General features: G+C 37.0%; 4 protein-coding genes across 5 annotated transcripts; 1 reads left to right on the top strand and 3 right to left on the bottom strand.

Annotated features, from left to right (window-relative positions):
* On the top strand, window positions 802-3,946 carry LOC18774008 (regulatory protein RecX). Of its 2 annotated transcripts, XM_020566659.1 has the most exons (7): window positions 851-959; window positions 1,283-1,572; window positions 1,764-1,938; window positions 2,164-2,256; window positions 2,883-2,970; window positions 3,088-3,127; window positions 3,286-3,385. In XM_020566659.1, the coding sequence occupies exons 1-6, from the start codon at window positions 886-888 to the stop codon at window positions 3,094-3,096; spliced, it is 729 nt and encodes a 242-aa protein (XP_020422248.1). In that variant the 5' UTR covers window positions 851-885; the 3' UTR covers window positions 3,097-3,127; window positions 3,286-3,385. The 2 variants fall into 2 exon arrangements, with proteins under 2 accessions (XP_007206841.1, XP_020422248.1); XM_007206779.2 differs by lacking the exon at window positions 3,088-3,127 and having other exon boundaries at window positions 802-959; window positions 3,286-3,946.
* Window positions 4,291-8,429, bottom strand: LOC18773756 (probable LRR receptor-like serine/threonine-protein kinase At4g26540). Its single transcript, XM_007208062.2, has 2 exons — window positions 5,190-8,429; window positions 4,291-5,025 (listed from the first exon to the last, which is right to left on the bottom strand). Exons 1-2 carry the CDS (start codon window positions 8,005-8,007, stop codon window positions 4,565-4,567), a joined length of 3,279 nt encoding a protein of 1,092 aa, XP_007208124.1. The 5' UTR covers window positions 8,008-8,429; the 3' UTR covers window positions 4,291-4,564.
* On the bottom strand, window positions 13,924-16,852 carry LOC18775007 (protein transport protein SFT2). Its single transcript, XM_007205768.2, has 4 exons — window positions 16,101-16,852; window positions 14,668-14,935; window positions 14,462-14,566; window positions 13,924-14,270 (listed from the first exon to the last, which is right to left on the bottom strand). The coding sequence occupies exons 1-4, from the start codon at window positions 16,301-16,303 to the stop codon at window positions 14,160-14,162; spliced, it is 687 nt and encodes a 228-aa protein (XP_007205830.1). The 5' UTR covers window positions 16,304-16,852; the 3' UTR covers window positions 13,924-14,159.
* LOC18772775 (peptidyl-prolyl cis-trans isomerase FKBP16-1, chloroplastic) lies at window positions 17,463-20,118 on the bottom strand. The gene is made up of 8 exons (XM_007206555.2): window positions 19,952-20,118; window positions 19,507-19,689; window positions 19,313-19,347; window positions 18,590-18,683; window positions 18,413-18,473; window positions 18,288-18,333; window positions 17,778-17,848; window positions 17,463-17,674 (listed from the first exon to the last, which is right to left on the bottom strand). The coding sequence occupies exons 1-8, from the start codon at window positions 20,008-20,010 to the stop codon at window positions 17,597-17,599; spliced, it is 627 nt and encodes a 208-aa protein (XP_007206617.2). The 5' UTR covers window positions 20,011-20,118; the 3' UTR covers window positions 17,463-17,596.

The raw sequence follows: 23,127 nt of genomic DNA, 5'->3' as shown, positions 1-23,127 counted from the left end.
GAGAAGACTAGTCTGAGTCAAGATGCTGCTAGTAAGAATCAGCTTATGGCTTATAAGAGCCCTAAGAAAAGAACTCCAGAAGAAGTTGAGGAGCATGAAGAAGAATCTGATCCCACTTCTTTTCTTTATATGTTTTGTTATTTTATTGACTTGTAATTCAGCAAGCTGAATTCGGAATGCAAATTAACACACACACACACAAAAGAGTCCATAGCTTCAATTGGTAAAAAAGAATGCCTTTTCTAAATGATCAAATGATATTATTATTATTTTTGGGGTGAAAAAATGCATATTCAATTTTGATTGGCTATTACGTTGCATTATGCGCTTGTTATATACAAGTGTATATTTGCTATTATGTATAAAATCTAATTTCCCCATGAACTATACAAAATTGGTCTATGTATCCTCACTGTTAGATTTCTAAGGCTTCCATTCAAAATGCCGTCAAATAAAGTCATGAATTCAACGACTAACTCATTTTTGATGGTCTCTTAATCATTTCACATCATATTCTTTATAAAAAGTCGGCCATAAATATCATTTTGAAAAGTCACGTGCTCAACTCTTGACTCAATTATGAGTCGGGGATCCTGTGTCCTTTAGTCTTGTGTCTTCGGTCTCAGGTATGGGTTCCGGTTCCGTAGTCCGGCGAGAAAATGGAACTTGAGCTGGGCCTAAATTAGTCACTAACGTTTGGACTGAAGTCGATCTTGAAACGGGTCATTTGGGCTTCAGAGGTATAGTGAGAACTAAGCCCACAAAGCAAAACCCATCCTGTTGTCCGCGCCCGTTTCATCTATACTGTAAATCACGCGCCAATTGAATCTAAAACCCTACGCTATACAAATTGGGGCTTTTCTTCCTCGCAGAAAATTAACAGATATGGCAATTCACGCTGGAATTCTCTGCTTGAAAACTCAATTTCAGTTTCCCTGTCGAGTGTTCGTCATGTCCTGGTGAGAAATTCTCACACTTTATAATGTTTCTGTCTTTAGCTCCCGAGAAAATGAAGGGAAAAAAAAAAAGTTATTTTCTTTTTACCGTTAATTTTGAAATTTTAAATAACAAAACCCCAAATTTGTTAACAAGTTGAGCGACTGGGACTCTTGATTCTCATGATTCAAACACTGAATGATTGAATTGTCCACCTTTCTTCTATTTCCTATGTTTTCTCATGAACCAAACAGAAAATTCAGCTCAGAAACTGAGTAACTGATCGTTCAAAGTTCTTGGTGATTTATTACCTTGTCTTACTTAATACTAAATCTGTCATTTGTAGGGCTAGGGAGAAAATTGCAATCAAGTGCTTGAAAAGCAGAGAATACAGTTCATCGGTTCCCGTTAGGTACTTTCCCAAGAAATCTTCTCAAGTTAAAAAGTCGGAGAATTATCAGCAGACAAAGGTTTCTGAACAAAAGAAGTCCCGTGAATTTCCGGATGCGGGTGCATTGAAGAGTGAGGTTAAACAATGTGGAAGAGGTGTGCAGAAAAATAGGGGCTTCGATGAGAAGCCTCAGAATCAAAATCACGTTTCCTACAAGAACTACTTGTTTAATGATGTTGAGAAAGGTATTCTAAGTTTACTTGAATAAATAAAAAAACAAATTGATTGTGTAACATACAAACATAGCTTTAATTACATGATTGCACTTAACCCTGGCAATTGTAGCTTCTTGTTATTGTGTCTGTTTAGTTGTGGAGTTTTATTTTAGGCTTTGTTTATACACAAAACTGAAGCCATTTTCTTGAAAACATTATAGCATCTCCAGAGTTGGAAGATCAGATTGATCATCTTTCGGGGGATGTAGGCTATGAACTCATGGAAGAACCTGAGGAGGTTTTTGAAGAGTTAAATACTCATCAAGTGAAAAAATGTTATGAAAAGGATGTATTGCATGATGCTGAGAAAGTGGCAATAAAATTACTTGCAACCAGGTTAGAATTTCCATAACTTCATAGAACTGCTTGGTGTAGTGCTGCTAGAATGTCTGAGGGCAGAAATTCTTCTGAGGTACATTGCCAAGATACCTTTGGATAGCAGTTTGAGGGTTTGAGTGTGTGCGTTCCTGGAGCGAAGATGCTATAGAAGTTTGAAAATAAGGATGTTTACCTGTGAATAAAGAAGAAAAAATTTGTTTAAGAAGTTCTTTTTCTTTGTAGGGCTTTCACAGCAGTTGAACTGAGAAAGAAATTACATGGAAAGAACTTTTCTCTAGATACCGTTGAGGCAGTAATAAATGACTTCACTAGCAGGTACATTTCTAGTCGTGAGAATGTCTTGTGTTGAAAGTGTTCATCAGCCAATTATATGGAAATAACCATGTTTGAAAACTCCACATGCTTGGGTAATTATGCCACAATGATCTTAGAAACTGGTTCTACATGCAAGTTGTAAGACTGATTCAGTTACCACTCAAAAAGCACAAGAAAAATGGATTACAGAGATCTGGAAGTATTATTTACAATTCTATAAAAAATTTGTGGCCCTAAACTTAAAGTCTGGTAGACCATAGTGAATTAGTTTTGCTGGCTAACAATCGTGTCAATGGTTATTGTCAATTTTCATATCTCATTAGCAAGAGGTTGAAACTTTTCAAGTGTAACACCACAGGGGATTTCTCAGTACCTGGATATCCCTTCCTATTCTTTTCTTTTCTTAGGTCTTTCAAAGCACCCGAGTAACACCTTTTTTCTTTTTTTGGATCAGTCATTTTTGAATGTTTGGTATTGTGTTCTTTTGTGCGCATGTGAACTGTTCTCCAACTATTTCTTTACTTTTTTACTGTAGTTATATTGTCATTTTCAGAAGTGAATTCCAAAGTTTCATACTATATTATATATGATATGACATCTTTTGTGACCCTTTAAGTTTATTGTAGAGGCCTAATCAATGATAGCTTGTATGCGGAAGCATTTTCTCGTTCTAGATGGTCTTCCTCAAGTTGGGGACCAAGGCGGATAAAGCAAGTAAGCCATACTATTTTTCAGCATAATAGAAATTTGGTAGATTGAGATGACTATTATTAGATTGAAATGTTGAAGGACTGAGATTGTCATGTTAATCCTTGTTTTTCCACGGTGCAGCCTGATTAAAGAAAGAGTAGCCGTGTTGATATTACACTAGGTAGTCAGCTCTTGTTGGAGTCTTTATTTGTTTTAAAAATCTGATCTAGAGCAATAAGAAAGAATGAAACATGTCAAGATAAATGTTAGTATCGACTATCCAAATTAGCAAGGGTGAAATGCCTGTTTTTATGTAATGAAGCATTGTTGTTGGATCAGGCACTTTTCAGCAAGGGAGTGAGTAAACTTGATGCTGAGAATGCAATTAAATTGGTTTTTGAGGAGGGAGAATCAGATAATGATCAGAAGTTAGTTCATGGTCTGTCAAAGCTCTCAATGGATAATTTACTTGTTCAGGCCTCAAAGCAGTGGCTTCGAGGTCAAGAAGTGCCTAAAGAGACAAGGAAATCAAGGATTGTTCGTTGGCTTCAGTATCGTGGATTCAACTGGGATGTTATTGGCTTCATATTAAAGAAGTTAGAATCTCAGTACCCACCCTAGTCCATAACCATCAACTGAAATGTTGTGTAGTATGGACAGGGTTTGGGTCTATAACATCACTTGCTGCTGTGGCTAGAAAATTACTCACTTTAGCCCTTACCAGTACCGGACATAATGTTGCGTTTGCCTACCATACCACCACCTAGTTTAGGTGGGGCGAAGTCTACTTTAATGACAACATAGCTAGAAGACGAGCAAGAAGTGGCACCATTTAGCTGTTTTTGATAGGAAACACCATTTTGTGGCTGAAAATGGACTCTTTTGTATTCATGTATTGTTTATATTTACCTCAATGAAATTTTGTTGTTTGTGTTTCTGTATTTGAAAATAATTACCTCTAATCAACCTGCGATAGTAAGATCACAAGCTTCACTTTGCATGTGTTTGTTTGTATTGTCCATACTCTGTGTAAGAACCGTTAGATTTGTTTCGATATTTTAGGGTGTTTTTGGACCTCTTAAGAAAGTACTTAAACTTAGATCTCCGCAGTATGCTGATAAAGTGGATGCAAATCCATGTGCAGCTGTAATGTTATGGAACAGTTTACTTGGTTTGTGTATTACATATCTGTACAGGTATAAATAATGATCCTGCTTTTCTACATGTGCTTTCTGATAATGAAAGATGAAGTCTTCTAATCCAAGATTAGTATTTCTTTGCTGGAAAGTCTTGCTCAGATAAGCACATGGACATGTGATGTGGAGTTGGGGGACCATGTGAGCATTGCTGGAAAGAAAAGATGTCATGGAATGGAATCTCATTCCCTCACATTAAATTCTAATTACATAAATCCAAAAATACCAATCATTGTTTAACACCTATTCCCCAAAAGACCATTCTTTCTTAGTGGGGAGGCATTGATTATTTCAATCTACAAGAACCACATATAATTAAAATCTCAATTTACACTAATATTCTTCCTCTATATTCTTCCTTGCTCTATGGGATTTTGATTCTCCCAAGATAATATGCACAATGGATGAAAGTTCATAATTTCTCATTGCATTGAATCTTCAGAGAAAGCAAAGGAGCAGTTAGAAGAGCCTTGTGAAACTGCTTTCCTAGCAGGAGGGGATGCCAAAATTGACTGCAACCCTCCTCCCTTTAACAATTCTGGTTCTCCCCTTGCAGTCTCAACATGTCGAATTTCTGTAAGCATTGCTACAACATCTTTCATCATCGGGCGATCATCAGCACGAGTGCTGACACAAAGGAATGCCACAGCTAGTGTTTGCAGCATTTCGTGCATTGTAGGATCAGCTCTTCCCCTAAGCTTCTGATCAAGGATGTCGACCGGATCTCGATTCCTTGCCAAGTGCTCACGAATCCATTGAACTAAATGTGCACCCCCGGGCAAAGTTGGGTCTAATGGATGCCTCCCTGTTAATACCTCTAAAAGAACCACACCAAAACTGTAGACATCACTCTTCTCAGTGATACGCTGCATTGATGCATGCTCTGTAGTCACACAAAAAGAAAACATGAAACGAGTTAGGAACCAACTAAATTTAGTGATTTTTGGAAGAAAAAAAAAATTATATATATATATATATATATATATGGTAAGAAAATTAGGACCAGCTAAAATTAGGACTAACTAAAATTATGGAAAGAAAGATTACCTGGAGCCATGTATCCATAAGAACCAGCTAATTGAGGCCTTTGGCTTGTTTTAGAAAAGTCATCATCACCAATGCTATTCACAGTCCTAGCTAATCCAAAGTCAGCAAGGTAAGGCTCATAGCCAGGACCCAACAACACGTTCATAGCTTTGACATCACCATGCAAAATAGCAGGCACACAGTCGTGGTGCAAGTAGGCAAGCGCATGAGCCACGCCTAAGACAACATCATATCTAGCCTCCCAATCTGCTCCTCCCTTCCCAGCACCATGTAGCAGAGAGCTCAAGCTTCCATTGGGAAGGTAATCGTAGAACAGAAGTTTCAGGCTTCGGTTCGAACCCCAACCCAAAAGCCTGATGATGTTCTTGTGCCTGATTGAACCCAGTGTCAGAATTTCAGAGTTGAATGCTCCTGACTCTTCTGATGACCACATCTTCTTCACTGCTAGTGTTTCTCCATTTGGAATTGCCACCCTGTATACAACTCCAGAGCTTCCAGTCCCAATCACATTAGATGATGTCAAATTCTTGACTATGTCATCTACGGAGAATTCAAGCTTCTGGTACAAGGTCATTTCCCAGTTATCATCTTCCCTGAGAATGTTGCTGGTTATTTGAGCACGGACTAGTGAATAGACAGCAAGCAGGAGAAGTACTCCACTGATACTAATGAGAATGGACGTGATTAGCTTCATAACTGATCTGTTGTGGCTTGATCGTATCCTATCAGCCGGGGTTACAACTCCGCCAGAGATGTAGAGACCTTTATTTGCAGTAAGGTCACTAAGCGGGAGTTTCCGAAAGAATGGGGTGTTAGGCAATTCACCAGATAAGTCATTGAAAGAGACATTGAGGGAAACAAGGTTTTCAAGGTTTTTGAGAGTGTTTAAGTTTCCAGAGAGCTTATTGTGGGAGAGGTCAAGAACTCCTAGCTTGCTAAGGCCAGAGAATTGGGATGGGATTTCACCAGAAAACAGGTTACAGCTTAGATTGAGAGATATTTCAAGTGAAGGAATTTGACCAAGTTGCTTTGGAATTTCACCTGAGAAGCCATTGTTGCCAAGGTCTAGCAATTGAAGCTTACTGCAAGAAAGGATCTCGGCTGGTATGCTGCCAGAGAGCTGATTCTTCCCCAGGTTGAGTTTTGTTAACTCTGTTAATGACCCAATGCTATGAGGAAGCTGACCAGTAAGCCTATTGTCTGAGATGTCAACAAACTGCAGGCTTGTAGGCAGAGTATCAGGGACAGAACCAGTGATCCCATTTGAATGAAGATCAAGAAACTCAAGGTTCTGACATCCTGATATTGATGGAGGGACTGCTCCAACAAGACGGTTGTTGCTCAAATCAACAAAGTTCAAGCTCTTCAAGTTGCCAATCTCCGATGGAACAGTACCTGCCAGCCTGTTGTGATTTAACCTTAACCTGTACAGGTTCGTGCAGTTTCCTATATCCGGTGGTATAAAACCAGATAAATCATTGGAAAGTAGCAGCAGCTTGGTGAGATTTCTCAATCCAAAAATATTTCTTGGTATTGAACCAAATAAATTGTTGTAAGAAAGATCAACAGCCTGAAGCTCTTGACAGTCTGAGAGACTCTCAGGAATATTGCCCGTAAGCCTATTTTGCCAGGCAAAAAATAGAGTCAAGCTCTTAAGGTTGCCAATGAGAACAGGAATCTCCCCCGAAATGTCGTTGTTGTCCACTTCCAAATGAGTCAGATCCATGCAATTTGAAATTTCAGAAGGTATAGTACCTGATAACTGATTGACACTCAGCTGAAGCTCTTGAAGCTTGGAAAGCTCACCAAAACTTTTAGGTATCTTGCCTGTCAGAAGATTTTCTGATAAGTCCATGACTGTGAGCTCCCTGCAGCTTCGAAGCTCATCTGGAATTGACCCCACTAAGCTGTTCTGCCACAGCAGTAGACTCTGAAGCTTGCTGAGCTCCCCAATTCTCCTTGGGATTGGACCAGTGATGGAATTCTGGTACAAGTACAAGTTCTGCAACTCGCTGCAGTTTCCAATTTCTTCAGGGATTGGACCAGACAACAGAGATGTATATAAGACAATGGTTTGGATTCTTTTAAGCATGCCAATCGATGAGGGAAGACTTCCGGTAATGCTTGTTTCAGCAAGGCCTAACATGACCAAGTTGGTGCAGTTTCCAATCTCCCAAGGCAGCTCACCATTAAGATTTTTGTTCCCTCCTGCTCTGAAAACTTCTAGCTTTGTTAGTGATCCAATACTCTTTGGAATTTCACCACTGAGTTGGTTGTCATAGAGAGTCAGATACACAAGACTTGAGAGATTTCCAATGCCTGAAGGGATTTTCCCTTCGAGAAAATTTGTATTGAGAGATAAACTTTGCAGTTTGTTTAGCCTGCATATTTCTTCTGGGATTTCACCAGAGAGAGAATTGCCACTGACATCAACGAAACTGAGCTCACGATACTGTCCAAACTCTTTGGGAATTGTGCCAGTGAGATTCGAGGAAGAGAGGATAAGGGTCTTTAAGGACTTGAGAGACTGAAAATTTGAAGGCAATGGACCTTGAAAATCTAATGCTTTCAAGGTTATCTCGACCACTTCTCCATTGGAGCTGCAGCGGACCCCGAACCAGTTGCATGGACTTGTGTCTAAAGGATTCCATGATTTCAATGCATCTGTGGAACCGTTTAAGCTGTTCTTCCATGCTAGAAGAGCTTGGCCTTGTTCATCAATTGAGTAACAAGAAAAGAAAAGAGAGTTTATTGAAAGAAGTAAGGTGATGGAGAAGATATTGGGAGAAAGCAAGAGATTCCTTAGAGTAGCAGGCATTGCTGAGAGAAGAGAGCAGGTGATCTGTTTTGGGATTGTAGAGGGAGGAACCCCATGTTTTGTTTATAGAAGAAAAGCAGAAGATCTGGATCCAAGAGCAACTTCTTTATTCTATTAATTAATAATATTGTAATTGGGTATTGTTGTTAATTTAGAGATGGTGATGCAGATGGGTTTTGGTTTTATTTATCTAAGTGGGTTTATTTTTTTAAATGGACTCTTTGTTCATTCTGAGTCAATTAATTGGCAGAAAGTTTTTGGTTTTTGCTCTCTTTGTTATTTTGTGTAAACAAGTTAGTGAATCATTTTTTTTTTCCTCTTTTTTTAACCAGGTGTGTAAAACATTCAGAAGTCACATTAAAGCTCTGCTGAATGTCATGAAAGAACCTTTCCTTTCCCTTTTTTATTGCTCATTTTGACAGTTAAACTATCTTGTTTCTTCTTTTTAGGCATATGTTTTCATCCCATCTATCCAATTATATTGGTTGGAGAAGAAACACTGACATGTTTTTATAGTGGGATTTGAATGATATACTGAAGAGTAAAATCAGCCTCATCATCCCTTATCAAGCTGCAGGAGATGTTCAGTTTAATGGATTAGCTCTCAGACAGTGATAGCTTAGTTACCAAAACCAACCAGAAACAGCAACAACTTATTCAATGGATTTAGCTCTGGAACTGTTAATCAAGAGGGCAGCATCTTCTTAAATAAGGCAGGGCAGGAGCCCCCAAATTGTGGTCCATAAATTTTTGTGGCCAGTAACATTTGCTGAGCCAGCCATATCTTTGATAGCTGCTGCTGCACTGCAGCAAAGTCTGTGGTGCTTCTAGGCTAGTACCATGTGCCTGTGCAATTGAGGAAAACACATTCTGTTCAATTAATAACTTCATCACATATGCAGCAGCAGTAAAATTAAAATTAAAAAAATCAAGAATTTGATTTGAATATTGAACAATTTTAAAAATGGTCAGCTGGGTTTTGGTTAATTAAGATTAAGGTGAAATAAAATGGATATTTTTATTTATTTAATGCAAAGTTATATGAATTTGAGGGAACTGGAGTGGTTATTATTATTCTGTACAGGCAGCATGGGGATGTATAGTTTTTTTTTTATTTATAAAAAATTAAAATAAAATAAAACTTGTAGAATCTGCTGGAGAAGTGAAGTGCACATGGAAGTGAAGTGAGGAATATGTGCAAAATAAAAATGTAAAAATGTTTAAATTAATTAAACTTCATGCTGTCGGGCGGTCTTTGCTGTGAAGGATTAAAAGAAAACGAAGAAAGGAATGGTGGCCTCATTTGGAAGGAACAAAGTCACACCAACTCAGAGTTGTTAATTAGTATTATAATTAGTCACAAATCAAAACCAAATTACCTCCACAAAACAAAACAAAACAAGACAGCTTTGTTTAAAATATTGCAGATGGGTTTAGGCGCTCTTGCCAACCTTGCAATTAGCATTATCATGTCACGGGCTCCTTAGGAGTTTAATAAAATTATTGGCCTTTGCATGTTTGTTTGTTGGGACTTGGGATTAATGTGTGGTGGTAGTAATATGCTTCCTTTCATATTAAGACTAACCCCGAGATGATTATGACTTTTTTAAACAGAAATTGAGCACAGTTGAAAATTGCAGTTAAACAAACACCATCACCATCACCATCACCATGCATGGTCCATAAAAATATTTACTGATAAAGACCACTCAGGGTTTTGAACAATACCCTTGATTTGATTAAAAGATCCTTACCAAATTTCAACTGTAAATTATCTTTCACTTTCTCTTGGTTATTCTACACCTTACATTTCATAACCAAATCATCTCTAATAAATATATGGAGCCCATGAGCTTCATTAGGAAGATACTCATGGGAAACTTTCAATCTTCTCCCCTTGTGTTTCTTTCATTCTTTCTTTTGGTAAATATCATAAGGTGTCCCCCAACCCGAAGGGTGGGATTGATTCCGACTTGGGATTCAGCTTGTTTTTTACCACAAAGTACTTTCAATGGGTTTCGAACCCCTGTCATTGAGGCACCAGGTAGCTTGCCATATGGAGGTGGTAGTTTGCCAACTGCACCTCACCTTCTTTCATTCTTTCTTTTGGTAAATACCACTAGGTGTCCTCACACCCGAAAGGTGGGATTAATTCCGGCTTGGGATTCGGCTTGTTTCTGGCCACAAAGTGCTTCCAATGAGTTTCGAACCCCTGCCATTGAGACACCAGGTAGCTCGCCATCTGAAAGTGACAGTTTGCCAACCGCACCTCACCTTGTGGTTGTTTCTTTCATTCTTTCATAGATGAATATTAAGTTTTACCCATTTTTTTATTATAAAAATTTATATATGAAAGAATAACATTTGATGATAAAAAGTGTAAAAAGAGAAAGATCTCTAGAAATATAAAGGTGCACCAACAAGTAACATCAAAAGAAGGGAGAAGGACATCATCTATAATGTTATATATAGATATAGGCTAGAAAAACATTAACTGAAATGGTCCCTTTCCAACCCCACTTCTTCTTCTTCTTCTTCTTCTTCTTTTAATAATAATAATTTTTTTTTGTGAAAAGGCCGCTGATAAAGGCTTTCTGTCCTAGAAGCAAAAAACTATAAAGATTATTTGGTATGCACGAATGGATATGATGTCACTTTTTTCACTTAGCAGTAATTCGTATAGTCATATTTTGTCCTTTTTTTCCTTGTGCAAAATTATTGATAATTTGCATGTTGTTCATGTCAATTATTACACCACACTATAGCTAGGTTATGAAAATATGAGGAAAGTGGTTTGGATCTGAATCACAATCTCTTTTAGATTTCAGATCCCATCCCGTATATGATATATTCACAACCAATAGTTGTAGGAATCTGAGATCGATCTTTGACCCTCCCTACTGGTTTTGCTCATGGCACTGGGAATATAGTTCTTCTACTGACTGCTGCTGCATGATGCAAAAGAGTAGAAATTATAATATATTTATGTTTGTTGTGGTCTTAGTTTATGAACATCATGCTTTTCTGGTTTGTTAGTGCCATGTTACAACCTCCCTTGGTGCATTTTATTAACTTATCTTGTCAGTTTCTGGTTTTGGCATGAGGGTTGCACATGTGTGTTTGAGAGAGAGTGGAAGAAGGGTGGTGGGTAAGCAAATTTTGAACTTCAATGCTAGGTTTGTAGCTCAATTGGTTAAAGCATTTATTTTCGAGCTAGAGATTCAGTGTTCGGATCGTCCCTCCTCCAATATCGCTAACATAAATGAAAATAAAAATGAAATTTTGAACATATAAAATGGCTTCCCATCCCATCCTATGCTGCATTGCTGATAGTGAATATAAGTGAGAGAGAGTTTCTTTGGAATTGTAGAAGTGGACCCTAGAATGGTCTACCATAGTAGTACCAATCATAGAGAGACTTTTTGTCATTGGCTCTTGGCACACGTGCTATGGAGTTGGCCAATTGGATAGAACCCTAAACTTTTTCAATCTAAACATATCAATCCAACAAGATTTGTCATGCCTATAGACTATAGTTATAGTGTAGGTGATCCCCTCTATCTACCAATTCTATACGGTCTAGAAAAATATTTATATAGATTGTTATATCATGATCATATGGTTCTCAGTCTAAACTTTTTTTAATCTCAAAATAACAATAAGGTCTATTATCGATCCAACAAGATTTGTCATGCCTAGCAAAATCTATTATATACAGTCTACGGCCGTCTAAAACAAGAAAAATATTGTTATACCATATTATCGTTGGCTTAGTAAGTCTAATCATTAAACTGAAAACTAATGTGATTGTCCATAAAATTTCAATTTTTACTTTTCAATTGCAAGAAAATCTTGTATTTGATCGTGACACACTGACTTGTGTTACTATGGACTCTCGATTACGATGAATCTTGTTAGAACATTTGGCTATTGACATATTGCAAAAGATAAATCTGCCTCTCAATAATATCATTGACTAATTTACTCAAATCATAAAAAGTAAGAGAGGACGAGTTTATACTTTAATATGTAACATTAATAAATATATACGAATTATAACATGAATGGATTGATAACACTATATGTATATATATATATATGTTAAAATCACACTAAAAAATTACTCATCAATTCCAATACATGATGTCTATTGTAAGTGACTAGTTACCACATGCATACAGAAACTTTTTTGGTTCAAAACAGACTTCCAACTCCATGAACCATATATTGCTTGGTAGTTCAGCAGAAAATAGTTTTCTTGTTACCCAATGTCTGCAGAAGGAGACTCTTATCATGTACCAAACCCATGTCTATTTTGGCAATTAAAATGGTATAAATCTGAATTATTATTTATCCTAAAAGGCCCACACATCCTTGGTAGCTTTCAACAGTCAAGTCAATTGGAATGCATGATTGGGGTAGCAATTTGCATTTGAACACTGATAGAACTTGACTGCATGAAGCACCAAAGCATCTTTTAGGTCACTTTTAATTAAGATCTAATCCACCATCCAATCTCTGATATGATAATAATGCTTTAGCAATCAGTGACTGGCTTATTGATAGACCAAATATTATTATTGTCTTCACATTTATTTCCTTTAACCTAGTCAGATTGGCTGCCCAAGAAAGATTGAAATGCTTAATTAAGATTCACCATTTGAACACTAACTTGGCTTAGCCTTTTTGGGTTTTGTTTAATATAATCTCATGATGCCATTTGATCTTTAAAACCCATCACTTTGCCTCTTTGTTTTTTGCTTTGTTTTGCTTAGTGGAGAAGAAGATGGCTCTTCCTTTCTTCCTCGTTTCTCAATAATTTTTTCATTACAAAAACAAAGGCTTTAACATATACAATGCATTCTCTTGCATAAGCTCCATATCAAAGGTCAAATCCTTGTCGCCAAGTAATAATCTTGCTGTCCTCATCTTTCCATGATTCCTGGGTTTTGGTGTTTGCACCCTACTTTTAAACATTTTATATCGTTGTCATTAGCCTCACCACTAATAAAGATTAAGAGTGATAATGGGTGTGAGGTAGAGGATGATCTTGGGACTTAGCATTGCTTATTAAACTTGTTCCTTTACCTAAAGCGCAACTTGTAGCCATTCTAAACCAACCTTTAATAGTCAAAATTTGTAGACTAAGCGTTGGAACGCATTGTGTTTTTGTATTTTTTAGAAGATGATAAAACAATTTTTTGATAAACTAATTGCACTATATTTACTAATCATATCTCTCACACAAGTGTCCACACTAACTTACTTTGCTAGTGAGCAATCTCATATATGTAAAAGATGTGGTGAGCAATCTGATTAGTACATAGAATTACTTAAATGAGACCCTATAAACTAACGCTCTAAGTGACAGATGTACTTATATGTAAGGTTTTAGAAAAATAAAATAAAAAATTGTGTATGAGTTTGTGTAGTCTTCAAAGATTATGTACCAATTTGAAATTAACCATAGAATTTATGGAGTTTTATGTGATTAAGCCATTATGTCTCTATTACCATGAATGGCTGAATGGACGAGCCCAATCCCCAAATAAGTTGGGTTAAAACAAGAGGAATAAATTATCTAAGTTTGGGCCCAGGTATAAAAACCCAGAAACCCAAGACAATGGTGTTTTCGCGTTGACTATGTTAGCTTTTAAAACGAGGGACCCACTCAACAAATGATACAAAGGTGGATCTCAGAGGGCTTACATCTTCAAGCATCAGCTCTGTTTTCCCAAATAGAATCTCAGAATTCAGCATACAACACAATCCTCCCCAAAGGCTTAATCACACATGACATCATTTTGGTTTTCACTTGTATTCTTGTTACCACTCACCAGCATTTTATGTCCCCTCATCTTCAAAGGGAAAATAGATAGTAGTTCAAAAACTACAAATCTTGCCAGTTCTCTCCAATTGATCTAAAATCGATGTTTATCAAAACCAAATAAATCTTGGCAAATAAAGGTGCACTTTCAACTTTCCACATGCATCTTCAGGGTAAAAAAAAACAAGAAATAAACTCTTAAATTTTTTAACATGATGGCTTCAACTCGGAAATGTGTCCCAGATCATCCCAAACTTCAACTAGACTGACAAAAAATCGTAAGAAATGTACAAGGCAACAAGCATAAAAATAGAAGAGGTCAACGTCACCTCCCAAAACATCTCATGACTGAAGAAGTAAGAGCAGAAGATAGGAACTTCAAACCCGCAGATCCACCGGGAAAGTATGAAACAGCATAGTATGCAAGTGCCAGAACCTGATAGTTTCATTTGAACATGAGTTTCCGTGTCACATAGGATAATTAACTATCTTTATTAACATTTTTTATATAAAAAATTTCCTGATTAATATAACAATTAGAGATATCAAAACAGATTAAAAAGCAGGGATCATCAGCCAGGAGAAAAAAGATTCAAATTGTCAGAAGGATGGAAAAGAATTTGATACCTGTATCACAGAGAAGAGCACAGAGAGAATGTAGCTGTGGAGCACCATGGATACATATATGGTGCCCGCCATACTGCCTAAAAATCCAAATGTAAATGGAAGTCTCTGCATAAATTGTGGAAAAGAAAACAATAAGTATAACATTAGACGTGTGATGCTTGGGACAGGTTACACAAACAGAATAGGTACATGTATGATATAGTTACCTCTCTTGAAGACATGTGAGCAAGCTGATTCTTCGGGCCTTTGAGTGCAAAGAATGATGCAATAATAAAAGCACACCCAAGTGTAAAGCAGATAGCAAACTTCTGAGGCATCAACACCATGACAGGAAGGAACATGGTAAATGCGATAAAAACAAAGAACACCCCAGTTGCTAGAAACAAGCCAAAATACATGAGAGCTTTTCCTGAAGGGACAGTGCTAGTGGCAGATTGGAGGTTCCCAGGTAGATCTCTCACTCCTTTGGAAACCCTAAACAAGTATCAATGAAATCACACAAAGACTCCATCAATTATGAGATAAAACCCAGAAAATGAATAAACATTTACTTTCATCTCAAACTTGTTCTTTCAATAGGGATAGGGAAATTATACAAAACTAAGGTAGGGGTAGAACAACAGAATACAGGTGATTAAGCAAATTACAGTCCACCACCCCACCCTTTTTTTCCCTAACTCCTGATTCTTGTCTATAAGCCCTATTGGCAGGATAACCTTTCTGCCCATCATCCACGAACAACATAATTATTGAAATAATTGTTGGTTTTGAGTCTTGCTTAGTTTTGATTTCGGAAGAATGACAATTAAGAGATAAAAGCCTAGGTTTCCACTTAAAATCCAGTGTGAATTTTGCAGATCCCTTATAATCCTTTAAAGGGGCGGCACACATATTCAGTTTATAAATTCTACTAACTTAAATTCGCTCCACTTTCAGCTAATTTTTTCATTGCAACTTATTGTCAGCCAGGACCCTCCACAACTCCTACAACTTATATCAGACACAATATGAACCTTCATTGTATAAGTCAATTCTTCAATTCAATGAAGTCCAATCTTACAATCAGAAACAAATGCATAGACCCTAAATCAGCGAATGAAGCAACATAAGCATTATGATGCATTCAATCAAATACTAATCACAGATCCTTCGTCCAAAAAAAATCACAGATCCAAGCACAAAAATCAAAATGTCCATCATCAAAATCTATAGCATACATAATCCCTGTCACAAATTTTACAAAATGGGTCAAACGGAACAGCTTATTCTACAAATCCACCAGTTCCTAAACCCCTTAAAACCAAAATCCCCATATCAGATTCACCTTAATATATACACATACAAAAACCCAGTATCAGATTCACCTAGTTATACAATAATTTCAAAAACTCACTATCAAATTCACCTAAATATGCACAACTATCATTAATCCTAATATCAAACTCACTTATATATAGGCAGGGATCAAAATCCATAATCAAGTTCAACTAAATATGCACAATATCAAAACCCAATTATCAAATTCACTGTAAAATACACAAAATCAAAAACCCATTACCAAATTCACCCATAAATAAGTATACCGTAAGTAAAATGCTGAGTTAATTTGGCAGGAGACTAAGATCAGATATGAACATACACGCTGAAAGTCCCTGAAACGGTATCGTTAGCAGAACGGACCGCAGATTCGAGATCGAAGCCCAGGCCCAAGGAGGAGCTCTCATCTGTAGATTGTGAAGCGGCATAAGAGTTCCAATCGGCTAACAAGGAAGACGAGGTATTCTGCGAGTCGTCAGCGCCGCTACCGCTCTGCGAAAACCATTCCTGTGCCATCTTTTGCATTGTTTCCTTGCTTCACCAAACAGTCGCTGGCTTTAAGCTTTCTGAGAATTTAAAATTTTGAAAATAAAAGAAAAAACACGTTTCTGTTTTTTTTGCTTTTGATTGTGAGATTCTTTGTCGAAACGTCTTTTAGGTTGACATATATGGCGATGCGGTTGGTCTGTGACTCTCTGTGTTTCGGAATAACCGTGGCCGTAGAGGCTTATGGAGTAAGCAAGGCTTGGCTGCTGCTGGTGGTTTTGTTTTGTTTTTAATATTTTGTATTTTCTCTGTTTTTATTTAAATTTTTCTGAGATGGGATGGGAGTCATTGGGCCTTTGTTTTTTTTTGTTTTCCTCTCTCTCTCCTTTTTGGGGTTCATAATTCCTATTTATAAAATAAAAAAATAAAAAAAAGGTAGAGGCAATTATAAAAAAAGAAAAGAAAAACAGAGGGAAAGAGTAATTTGGATTTGCATGTTTAATGTGATCATTCAATTTCAAAGCTTGAACCTTGAATCAAAGATAGGATTTTGTATGCCTTTTCCTTATTTAAACTCACCATCAACTTGCCTTTAAAATAAAACATGAGCTAACAGAGTTTAACTATTTTTCTTTTATCAACACAAGTATGAGATTTCAACTCAGAACCTCACTCTCCATAGTTACTATTGAATATTGTAATGCTAAGTAAGTCATTCGGCCCTTGAAGTTGAACTCTTTAACCATGCATAGTTCTAAGAGAAAGTCATCTAAAAACCACATGAATAATAGAGAGAGGAGATTACTCAAGAAGGGAAACTCCAAGATGAAGATTGAATTCTGAGTTTACCCAAGCTATCAGCTGTCATGGCCCCAGAAATGGTGTATTGTAACTCATACAAGTTTTGTATGTACCCTTCTCTTAAGGTTGCTTTCGCGCTCGATGCATGTTGTAGATATATGTCTCATTATGAATCCTATATGCATCGACAGCTAACATAAACACTCAGATGCATGTTGATATATGTGAGTCTCATTGAGCCGCAGATGAAGGCAAACATCTAGCAGCATCTCAAAATGTCATTTTTCAAGTATTTCTTTAAAATAGTTTGAACTTGGAAATTTTTTTTGCCAATCCACTTGCAATGCATTGTAAATTAGACTGCAGTTTTTATGCAACTTCTGCAAGAATCTGTCAAGGTCATGAAAAATAATGTATATTCAAGGTAATCTTGGGATCAAAGGTCCCAGTAGTTATAAATCATTCAGGTGCAAAAACTTAGACCAAAGAATGTTGGTACAAGTGTTTTGAATACATGTTATGAAGTTAAACTCATAGCACTTTCAAGAGCTGCACCTCAAATATCAAGGGCTCGTTTACATGAGACAAAAGGCTGCGTCTAGGGCCAAACTGCAACCAACACACACAAGTGTATATTATTTTAGTTCTGTGGGCAAAACGAACCCATTTAACAACAAAGTTCAGGAAATGAATCATGATTGTTGGGTTTTACCTCTTCAGGAATTGGTTTTAAGTTTTCATTTATGTAACCCACATAAGGAGGTATCAACGCTCTTCTCTTTCCTGAAAAGAATGTGAGTGCTTTTAATAAGTCTGTGCAAGTGATAGCAAAACTGAAAACAGATTATCCCTAGGTTAATAACATTAGCCTTATACATCATACCAATTTCCAAGACATGAAGAGGATACAATATTTTCTAGCTTATTTATATTTCCAATCCTTCTAACTCAGATCAACGAACATAAGAAACATTAAGGATGGTGAAATTTTTTCAAGATGCCCTATTCAAGTAGTAAATTCTGAAGTACAGAAGAATGGGGAAAAATATCAAGCCAGAAGCAGGGAGCCAAGGATGATAATCAGGTGGAGGCATTCAAAAACTGTACTTTGTCTTTTTTTTAAAAAGTTTTTACCATCATCTTAAAAAAGAGTTAAAACCCAGCATATGACATAAGCGGATCCTCCGGTTGTTAAAAATTGCAGCTTTATATTAGAACATACCGCCAATCCGCATGCCAACTAGAACCTCCTTCAAGCCTGCTATAATCTGAATGAGCGATTATGTAACACATTAATGGCATGATCATCAAAGGGACTCCACATGTATCAATGAAACAATAACTAACCTGTTTTTCATCCAAAGGAAGTATCACAGGTGTGCTTTCTCCACTGAATTGATCTACAGTGCTACACCAAAACATATTCCATTCGGGAAAGTTGAAGACTGAGGTATGATATAATGGAAGCAAGGAATTTGTACACATGGCATTGATCATAAATTCAACAGAATGTACAGAGTCTACCTATGAACAAAATATCCATTTGTGCGCCTGCATACATAGTTAATTTCAACCAAATCTCCTTCGTTGGCTGCTGATCCTTGCCCTTCAACAATCTCTACAGAAAGGAAACTATGGATTAACATTAACCTAAAAGAACAAAACTGATTATACGCATGCAAGATCCCTTTCTACTAAGTTGAAGTATGAAATTTATCCAATGGGAATGTGACTCAATTCCATGTACAAATTTTCAACATTGGGAGCTCAGATGTCATACAATAAAAACAGCACTCTCATGTCTTAAATGGTCATTCAAAAAGGAAACCTGGGATTAATGTTAACCTCAGAACGAACAAACCTTTTTCCTTGGTTAAAGTATGACATTTTATCTAATGGGCAAGTCACTGAGTTCCGTACAGTTTCAACATTTAGAGCATAAATGACATAAAATAGCTCATGGAAAGACCACATCTCATATCTTAAATGGTTATTCAGTATGAAAAGATCATGCATGGAGCAAATGAAATTCAAGTCACAGACCAGGCACAGATATTCATTTCGTAGAATATGGAAAGAGATAATGCCAATGGGCAATACTGCATAATCATTGAACATCTTATTCATGCAAATTAATTCTTAATGTCTAAAGTGTCAGACCACATCAATGAACAACATATCAAATACCCCAAAATCATTCTTGAGCAATTATCATATGGAATCTTTAGAATTCTCTAGACTATGTACCTTGAATCCTCACACCGCTGGGAAGCTTTAAGGTCCTGGACGCTTCAAATTCGAAACAACATTGCATATGAGACTCACACTTCCCCTTTTTTTTTTCTTTGAATAAGAAGCCGGCTCCAAATTTGAGCTTAAATTTCAAGTACAAAATGGGAACAGAAATGGAAATAAACAAAGACCCACATACAAAATTTTACCGAATGACTTCAGGTTCCTTCATCCCTGGCACTGGTGCAGCAAAAACAGGATGTGAAAGGATTGGAGAGAATCCCATAAACTGCAAAAGCAGCCTTCTTGGTAATCTTTTGGGTGCTGATGAGTGAAGTCTTTCATGCAAGTTCTTAGCCACAGTGTTCTTAGGTTGCTCTTTCTCAACATAACTGCTTTATGCACAATAACATAACCAATAGACACTCAAAAAACTGAAACCAAAACATGAATTTATGAAGCATAATCAAATGACAGATGACATAAATTTTAATCACTTGAAATTGCCAGATGCCAATTTAACTCCAATCAGGACAATGAAAAGCAATTTACAATATTGGAATTCAATAAAAGCAGTAAAGAACAGAATTTTGGTTTTATTCAGTTTGATTGCCATTATTGAATGAATTCCTGAATTGAGAGGATGAGTTTTACCTTGGAGTTCTGAGAGTAGATGGGAGTTGAAGTAAGCTTCGAAATGAGAGAGCTTCCATTTGCCAATTGGGAGAGTGGAAGAATTTGGAGATAACGGATAAACAGGGAAAAGTCGAAGCTTGAGAGAAAACATGGAGAATTTTGCTAATATGTTCCAATGTCCAGGGAGCGGTCTATGGACCGTTGTTGTGAATGGACATAAGAGCAACTCCACCCATTTGCCCTTAACCATGGTAAGGGGGAATCAGGACAGTCACTATTTACGTGAATAGTAGTTACCCTTACAAATAGTATTTTGTGTTTCTACCCATTGTCATGGCTAAGGACAATTACTATTTATTTTTTTGTTTTTTTCACAAATTTTTTAATGAAAATTATTAATTTGGATAATATTTTCAGATAAGATTTCCGGGTTCTTACGTGTCAAGACTATTCATAATCGGATAAAATTTCCTGATAAGATTTTTAAATTCAAATTTCGGATGAATTTCAAAATTCAAAATTCAAATAAATTTTTGGATTCAAATTTCGAATGAATTTCAAAATTCAAAATTCAGATAAATTTGGGTTCAAATTTCGGATGAATTTTAAAATTCAAATTTCATACAAATTTGGGTTCAAATTTCGGATGAATTTCAAATTTCAGATAAGATTTTCATCCAATTAAATCAAGCCACGTGGCATGTCTATTTTGCCAAAATTTTCTATAAAACCAGAGGCTCAGCTCATACCTCTTACACTACATCTTTCTATATTTTCATTTCTCAGAGTTTAGAATTCATACTTCATTCATTCTCAATGGAAGATTTTAGGAGATGCTTAGAGAAGCAAGAGCGAGAAGCAAGAGCGAGAAACAAATGAGAGAAACCGTAGAGCAGATGAAATCAATGAGTTACAGAGACAAGTCGATGAACAAGTTGTCACAGCAGTAGCTTTGCAAGATGAAGAGAACCAAGGTCGCCGTCATGGTTCATAAGTCGGCCGCCGCCGGAATGTGGACAGACATAGGCATTCTCGGGGTAAGAATCTTTTGGAAGATTATTTTATCCCAACTTCTTTGTACTCTGATGTTGATTTTCGAAGGCGATTTAGAATGCAACCTCATTTGTTCAATAAAGTCATGCATGATATTTGCAATTATGATGAATACTTTGTTTAAAAGTGTGATGCTACTGGGGTTTTGGGGCTTCTTCTGGAGCAAAAACTTATAGCTGTTATACGAATGTTGGCGTATGGAGCATCTGCTGATCAGGTGGATAAGATTGCCCGGATGAGGAAGTCCACTACGTTGGAGGCTTTGGTAAGATTTTGTCAAGCAGTTGAAACTCTGTACACTAGGGACTACCTACGTAGACCTACTCCCAGGGACCTCCAATGGCTTCTACAAAAAGCCGAAGCTCGAGGATTTTCAAGAATGATTGGTAACATCGACTGCATGCACTGGCAATGGAAGAATTGCCAAACTGCCTGGCAAGGTGATTACGGAAATAGAAAATGCCAAAAAAGTATCATCCTTTAAGCCGTTGCTGGCTTCGGCACATGGGTTTGGCATGCCTTCTTTGGAGTTGCAGGATCCCAAAATGACCTCAACGTGCTGGGTCAATCCCCGGTCTTCAACGATGTATTGAGATGCCAGGGCCCCAATATCACCTATCAAGTCAACAATACAGTGTACCAGACGGGGTGTTATCTAGCTGACGGCATCTACCCGAGGTGGACCACTTTTGTCAAGTCCATTCCGAATCCCTGATCCTAGAAGCAAAAATTATTTGCTACCTATCAAGAAGGATACAGGAAAGATGTCGAAAGGTGTTTTGGCATCCTTCAAGCTCGGTGGTTGATTATTCGAGATGCGGCCCGTAGGTTTGATGAGGAGATCCTCAGAAGCATTATGATGACTTGCATCATCCTCCATAATATGATTCTGGAGGATGAGTACGATTATGATGCTTTAGAGGTCTACGAACTGGATCCAATGAACACGGCCTTGACACGAATTTATGAAAGGCCCATGGGGCCAAGTGAAGAACCGTTTGAGCCGGAACCGTTGGTGAGGGATGGTCATTTCATGACCCGAATGATAGATCGATATACAGAGATGCAATCTTCATATATTCATGAAATGCGTCAAGTTCACTAGATGGAGCATCTATGGGCGGTGAAAGGCAATGAAGATGAATGATGGAGCATAGATGCTTTGGTTATGTTTTATTTAGTTATGGTTAGGTTGTGTTGTATTTTTATTTATTATGGTTTGGTTGTGGTTTGTTATTATTATTGTGCCTTGTTTGTACTTTTTTTTATTTTAATTTTGTTTTGTTTGAAGTATGAAATATGTTGAATAAAAAGGTAATTTATTGAATGCTTTGTTTATTAAATAAAGAAATCTAATACAAGTCATTAAGAATTACTACTACTAAAATAAAATACATGAATTACAACAACTTTAATAGAAAACATGAAAAATACAAATACATAAAAGGTATGCTAACTAATTTAATGGTTTCCATCATTTAACCAATCCGTGTTGCTAGGCCCATCATCCCGGAAAAGTCTTCTTCTCATAACATCCCTTCGTTCTAGCTTCCAAAATTGTTTTGTTTCAAGAGACATATGACTTGTATCCATCGCCATGGTTTTCCAATCCGTCTTGTCCATATCTTTTTTGCGCAAATACTCCCTTTCTCGTGCATACTCGGATTGAAGGGCCAACTCGTTATCCTGGCGTTTCTGCTCCATTTCAATTCTTATGCCGTTTTGCCTTGCAATTTCCTCCAAAAACTTTGAATTATTATTGCTTGAATTACCCGCTTTCTTTGCCTTCGCGGGCTTTCAGCCAATGGGCCTCGGCTCCTTTTCGATGGGTGAGTCTTGACTCATAGGGGAATCGAGAGGTGAATCCGATGTCATTGAATCACGGAGTGGCGTCTCGTTTAACACAACGATGGGACCCGTCAGAATAATTATGAAGCGTATGCAATATTTCACCACCTCCCAACATTCATGATGGTTGAAACTTTTTTTGCCACCCCGATTGCACCGAACCACATTTGTGCTTGAATCATCTATTTAACAAAAAAATGGAAATGCAATAAATATTTAAAATATATTGGATATGCAAGTAACAAAAAAAATAATAATGGAAATGCAATTACCTTACAAATAAATTAGAAGTG

Source organism: Prunus persica, chromosome G6, assembly GCF_000346465.2.
Source record: "Prunus persica cultivar Lovell chromosome G6, Prunus_persica_NCBIv2, whole genome shotgun sequence".
Classification (NCBI taxonomy): domain Eukaryota; kingdom Viridiplantae; phylum Streptophyta; class Magnoliopsida; order Rosales; family Rosaceae; genus Prunus; species Prunus persica.
The sequence above is the reverse complement of the archived record's forward strand: the minus strand, read 5'-3'. Positions and strand labels throughout refer to the sequence as shown.